The sequence below is a fragment of the Eurypyga helias genome, unplaced genomic scaffold (genome assembly GCF_000690775.1).
Source record: "Eurypyga helias isolate BGI_N326 unplaced genomic scaffold, ASM69077v1 scaffold13167, whole genome shotgun sequence".
Lineage (NCBI taxonomy): Eukaryota > Metazoa > Chordata > Aves > Eurypygiformes > Eurypygidae > Eurypyga > Eurypyga helias.
This window is the reverse complement of record NW_010260259.1, coordinates 30,374-37,170: the sequence shown is the minus strand read 5'-3', so window position 1 is coordinate 37,170 and position 6,797 is coordinate 30,374. Positions and strand designations below refer to the sequence as shown.

General features: G+C 38.4%; 1 protein-coding gene across 1 annotated transcript in view; it reads left to right on the top strand.

The window, feature by feature from the left end:
* Nucleotides 1-85: 85 nt before the first annotated feature.
* Nucleotides 86-6,797, top strand: part of CEP295 (centrosomal protein 295kDa) — a gene marked incomplete at its 5' end in the record, with an annotated part of 21,971 nt that continues 15,259 nt past the window's right edge. Inside the window, 3 exons of the mRNA XM_010154990.1 lie at nucleotides 86-257; nucleotides 400-552; nucleotides 2,013-2,225. Coding sequence (XP_010153292.1) covers nucleotides 86-257; nucleotides 400-552; nucleotides 2,013-2,225 — 538 coding nt within the window. The remainder of the gene's footprint in view (nucleotides 258-399; nucleotides 553-2,012; nucleotides 2,226-6,797) is intronic.

The following is a 6,797-nucleotide window of genomic DNA, read 5'->3' as shown; positions in this document are numbered from 1 at the left end:
AGCCTTAGTGATTCTGTGATTCTGTTTGATAAAGGAGTATAAATATCACCTTATATGCAGTTGCTTCCTTCCCTCCCCTCCTAAGGTGAGACATATCAGCACAAATGGAGGTATGACTGAGGCACAAACACCAGACTGCATTAATAGGACTGACTTACTCCAAGTCTCAGAAAATTACCAGCAAGACAATTGTGGCAGGAGCAAATTTCACAGAAGTGAAATGATTTCACAGCGTGTCGGTCGAGCTGAGCAAACTGGTATGGCTGCATGCTATTTTCCATTATAATTTTTCTTGTTTTCAGCTGAGATGGAGTTCTCTTCCATCTGCCCAAATTAATTTGATGTGTATTATAGAATCTATGATTCTGTGACTGCAGCATGCAAAACTTTGTTTTACAGAACAGTCTGAGAAAGGTCTGTGTGGAGAACAGAAATGGAGATTTTCCAAACCACCCGTGACCAAAGTCAAGCTGGGGCTTCGTTTGGAACAACATGAACTTAGTGTTATACCAGAGGTAGACACACCGAAGAGTTGCAACATTTCTTTTACAGGTAAACTATAAATTAGAAAGGTACAAAATACATGTAACAAATGCTGCTGTTCCTGAGAAATACAGGTGGGAGGAAATCAATCTCTTTATGAAGAGTCTGAGATGATTGATTATGAAATTATAGCTGATACTGTTACCTTTTTTAAGGTATAATTTAAATACTACTGAAGTGAGTTATAGTTGAGAGAAGTTTATCCTATCAGTATCTGTCTAAAAAAAAAAAAATAACCAAAACAATTTCACCAAGAATAGAAAATTCACTGTTAATTCCATGACTTAAGTTCCCTGTTGATTTTTCTGTTGGACAGGGTCTGCGTTAATAGACAATTGCACAGTAATTGTAAAGTGAACCATCTGAGCTGATGAAAAGTGATTTAGGGTTAGCTTAGTATCAAGTTCCTATGGACATTTTTAGACCATCTTTTTAGTTTGGGGGTTTTTTTTAATTACAGAACTCTAAAAATTTGGGAGAGCAACTACACAAAGCTGTTATTTTTCTAAGTATGTTTGTTACAGTCTGCACGCAGTGCTTTGTAATTCTCTGTAAGGAACGTTAACAGGTACAGGAAGCTGATGCTTTCTAAATGTAAATGTGATTTTTGTTTTAAAATCTCTTCATAGCTAAAATTTAATGCATATTTTGTAAAAGTTTTAATGCTGTGGCAGTGTTTTTGAAAGGGCTGAGCAGAAGAATCTGAGTAACTATAGGCTTGTTAGGCTAGCATTGAACTTGAGCAAAATTCTGAAACAGCTGATATGGGACATCTTTAATTAAAGTCATTAATGCTAGTCAGTGTCATGTTATGCAGAATGATTGTTGTTGGACCAATTTGGTATCTTGATTAGATAACTATATTCTACAATCAAAACCATCACCAACAAAACTTGTTATGTTCCCAAAAGCATTTGGCTTAGTGTTACACATCTTAAATGGAAAAAAAAAGTTAAAAATCAAAGTACGTACCAAAAGTTTTCTGAAACATTATCCAGTGTAATTCTGTGATCCACAGGTGATTTATTCCTGTATTATGTAACCATTGGGCATGGTAGGTAGTAAAAATTGCATTGGGTGGCTAAAAAGGGCTGTTGCGTGGGGCGGGCTGGGAAGAAAAGAAATCTTAAGCCAGAGCGAAGAAGTTACTTCGCCTCTGGATTTGGAAGAATTACTGAAGGTTTTGGTGGATTTGCTATGTGGAAAAACTAATTTCAATTTTTTTGGAAGAAGTATTTTGATTAGGAATTCATTCTGAGAAGTCTGTGACCTGTATAATCCACAAACTGTGTAATGCAAAGGTTTGTACTGCCCTGATGAGGCCAGCATCATTAAAATGGAGTGCTGTACGAATTCAGCGGGTTTTTTCTGTTGAATAGACTCTGCTTCTTCATGTTTTTCATAAAGTGCAGAACACTGCCTTTCTATACCTAAACTGATCACAAACATTTAAAATTCATATAAACCAGATTCTGTTGGTGGAGAATCTTCTCCTATTTCGAGCACTGGGGAGTTGGCGTATGGCAAACACTACAGTCGTGTTCTTCGTGAAGAAGGCGGGTTACCTTCAAGCACAACAAACTACGAGGAACAGATCTCTAACAGTCCCAGGCCAAGTAAACAGTCAAGTGGATTATTACAAGAGGTGCTGATGATGACTGCTGAAAATTCATATGATTCAGGTGAGGAAATCCTCTTCCTTCAAGGACTTGCGTGAATACTGTTCAGCACTGCTAATTTTAGTGATGTTTATTTCTAGCATATGACCTGACTTGTTAAGGAACATGCAGTGCTATTTAAATACAGTTTCATTTTAAGTGTCAAAGTGTTTAAATAGGTATGTGTCTTAAAATGACTGCATTTTTATGTTTTTGTTCTTTTGTGATCCATTACCATTCTAGTAACAAAAGTCCACGCTGCAGTTAACTTCACTGCTAGTCAGTAGTTTCTCATCCAGGGCATGTGCTTTGTATGTGAACGCTGTAGAATTGCCTGTAAAGAAGCTTCTTTTGTATTACCCAATTGCCCTGCCCCTGCCAGCAGAATCCCATGCACAGGGAGGTACCTTCTGCCCAGGCTGCGGGCTGTTCAGGTCTGCAGCTTCATCAGGTAGGAACCTGTTGGAGTAGACGAGTGGTGTCCTATCTGGTACCCAGTGATTCCTGGTATTGACACAAAGGAAATTACTGCTTAAAAAGAACTCTGAAGTGTTAACATGCTCGGGTAGATGTCCACTGAAAGTTCAGTGAATATGGAAATGGCTTAAAATACAGCCAAGGCTAAAAATAGAAGGCTGTGTTATCCTTAGCTCGAAGGAACAGCTTGGAAAGAATCATCTGTTAGTTATGACAGGAATAAACATAGTGCAATAATGTGTGGCTTAGTTTAATGCTGATCTGTTCAGTTCTTCTGTGAAAAGCTCCTATTAGAGATCACATCTTTGAGGATAGACTGTGTCCGTATGGGACAGTCTGATTCCATAAATTAAACCAAGCTGGTTTGATTACCAAAAAAAAAAAATTATTGTTGTTATAAAGCAGTTTGGAAATGTGCAAAATAATTTAATTGCAGGGTTGATAAAACCTACTAAGCACGTTACGGGTAGCTTGACTGGCTTTATAGGAAGGACAGAGGTGGCCAGTCTTAGGTAAACAAAGCAAGTGGGTTGCCAACAAATTTTTCAAGGGGTTGGACTAACAAGTAGATGTCAAGGTTTTGAATTCCTACTGTTTGGTGGGGTTTTTTTCCTGCCTATACAAACTTAGCTTGTCTCTCCAGTCTTGGAATAACCTTAACTCAGAGGCTGCAGTACTTTCCATTGCAGTACATTTGCTGCTTTTCAAATCTCCTGCAGATTGAAATGCATTTTAGCGTGGCTGTAGAAGTGCTATGTTTATCTGGCTGGGAGCTGTTACACAAACCTTGCCAAACATTGATTAAAGTAATTTAGGGCTTGTTACAAGGCGACAGCATCTCATGGGCCAGTACAGACTTCAGTATCCATCTAAAATAAATACATCACTGGAGCTGCAAAGGGGTTTTCAGCAACTTTGCTACCTTGTACATACATCTTTATGAGCAATACAGCTATGTAGTGTGCACCTCCTGGTTTTGCTAGAAAGCTCACCACTGCTCCAAATATTAAGCTTTATTTTCATTTAGTTTGTGTTGAGACATCCTTTTCGATTCAGTCGGGGTTTACTAGAATTGAAGTTGGTTTGAATAAGTACTTATAAGCTCATTGACTTTCAGCTGCTTCCTTTAATTCTCAGAATACTCCTTTTGAAAATACCTATGTTTAAACTATCACTAAAGGATTTTTGTCTTTTTTTTTTTAACATTGTTTGAAGAAAGGCTTGTATCTTTTGAAGTTATCGAAGTGTTGCTAGATGAGCTGTTACCAAATTAATATGAAATGTCTTAGGGGGTAGCATCTTTTTAGATCAGTGAGTATTATGTATGTACAGTGCAATGGCTCACGTAAGAGGATTAGGAAACTTCATGTGGACATCTACATTTATTAATAAAAAAAGGTGAAGCTTTCTGTGATTATGTATTTAAGAGGATTGTCCTCTTGAGCAGTTCAGCAGCTGAAACTGTCAACAGTATCTTTGTAACTGGAAAGCCGTGAAGCATTCTGTGGCACTTTTCAGTTAATAGTGCAGTATCTTCACAAAGAAAATCTAGAGTCTGGCTTAAATACAAACTTTCTGAAAGGGAAATTTCAGGTGCATTCCAAGTTGTTACTTATGATAATAGCTTTGGGGAGTTTTGGTGGTGTTTTTGTTAAGGATTTTTGGGGTGTTTTTGTTGCTCTTGTTGGTTTGTGTTTTTTGCTACTTGATTTTAACCAGAACACATTTGCAGTTTTCCTGTGTCTTCAAGATGTAATTGTATCTCTAAAGGTGAAAGCAAATGAGTGTTTTGTTCATCGTGTTCAAGGCCAGGCTGGATGAGGCTTTGAGCAACCTGGTCTAGTGGAAGGTGTCCCTGCCCATGGCAGGGGGGTTGGAACTAGATGGTCTTTAAGGTCCCTTCCAACCCAAACCATTCTGTGATGCTGTGACCTTATTCTTTGAAGTTATGTTCTTGTTGGTTTCCACCTTTAATCAAGTAACATAAAACCTTACAACTGAGGAGTTGTACTGCTGTTGTGATTACAGAACCACTCGATGTGCACAAATCCTACTAAACACTGCTTACATTCTTTTTCAAAATAAAGCATTAAAGATAAAAAGGTGTATGTATATTGAGAGGTTCTTAAAAGGATAAACTAGGTAAATCTGTTTGGATACTTCATCACAAAGGTGAGTTTCCCTTTGATAGCAGACTTGTCCTTGGGTAACAGGCGATTTTTAAATTTTTATCTCTATAATTGGCTGTATTTCTTCCAATTATTGCAAGAAGAAAAATAACTTCAACCCTTCCAAATTTAGAGGCAGACATGTCTGAAGGTAAAACAGGTCTTAAGGATGACTTCTGGTTCTGGGAGGATATATTCCCATGCTCAGTATTGAGTGGTCACAAGTGCCACACAGACTGCTCGCCTGGTTGGCAGCCAGAGGACAGCTATCTGTTGAAGTGATGCTGCAGCAAGTGCCACCAGTGAGGCTCAGATTCGGATTGCTCTCTTACCATGCCACAGATGCATGATAAGATGATTTAGGAACTTTGCACACTAGATATTGATATTTCCTCTTCCCAGTCCAATTTAGTTAAAATGAGCTAATCATAGAATCACAGAATGGTTTGGGTTGGAAGGGACCTTAAGACCATCTAGTTCCAACCCCCCTGCCATGGGCAGGGACCCCTTCCACTAGACCAGGTTGCTCCAAGCCTCATCCAGCCTGGCCTTGAACGCTTCCAGGGATGGGGCATGCACATCATCTCTGGGCAACCTGTTCCAGTGCCTCACCACCCTCTCTGGGAAGAACTTCTTCCTGATATCTAATCTAAACCTCCCTGATTTCAATTTAAACCCCTTGTCCTGTCACTACAGGCCCTTGTAAAAAGTCCCCTCCCAGCTTCCTTGTAGGCCCCAATAATAGAACACAAATTGCTAATACAGTGTTGCAGAGTAAGCCTACAGATGAGACAGGCAGCTTGATGGCATAAGCCTCATTTCCTTAGGAAGTCAGCCTGAAAATAGTGACTAGATGTGATACATACGTGTCTCTCACAATTCATTACCTATCAACAGGCTTTTCTTCCTGTGTTTGTCTTCAGTGATCTCTTTCAGAGATCTCCTTTGTCTTCCAGATCTCGGTGTATTCATGTATTGCTACCCTACAGAGATGTTATTCCAAGCATGATTATTTTTCGTGCGAACCAAGCTAACGTAAGACTTCTGTTTGAGTAATCCCAGATATTTGTCCATAATTCATTATGGTCACAGATTGTCTTATCCATCACCTTTAGCCAAGTGAGCACAGAGTACAACTTTTTTGTCTATATAGTTGGATTTGAACTTACCCCTGGTTTGATATTGTCTTCACCGGGTGGTTTGTCCAGTTTTTCTCTCTTTCCAATTGCACCTTGAAATAATTGCTGCTATTTTACTGCAGTTTCTGTTGGGGTGAAAAAATGCATTCTGGATCTTACAGCCTCCATTTTTAAAGACAAATTTTTTTGTTAGAGAGTGGTGACTTTGGATGGCAGTACATGAAAGTCCTGTGCCAATGTCAGGAAGCTGTGAGGAAGGAGAACCTTGTTCTATTATTTTGGCGGGAGGAGAAGAGAATAAAAAACCCTCCTTTGAGTCACCATATACACTTTTTTTTTTTTAAGGATATGAAAATAATTAAGTCATGGGATATGAGCATGTCAGTTTTTTCGATGAAATAATTTGGTTTATAGCATGAAATTGCTACTGTGACCCCTTGTATTGATATCACATGCACACTGCAGGTTGTTACAGTATAGTAGTGAAGCATTGGTAGTGTAGCTCTTAGCATTTATATACAAGAGTATGAAATGTTTCAATCTAATCTCAAATGTGTCCCAAATTACTACCTGTCACACTGATGTCCTTCAGAAAATACGATAATTTCTTTAAGAAAAATAGCTACTCTTGATGTAAAGGTATCAGGAATCAGCTTATTCTAGTGTTAATGTTTTGTCAAATTCTAAAATACACGGTCTGTTTCCCGAATGCCTGACAGCCAGTTCTAGCCACTGCTTTTTTTTTATTACCTTTTCAGTTTAAAAATCATTTACGCTGGTTTTTTTTTTCTCCTATGGAGATATTTAAATAC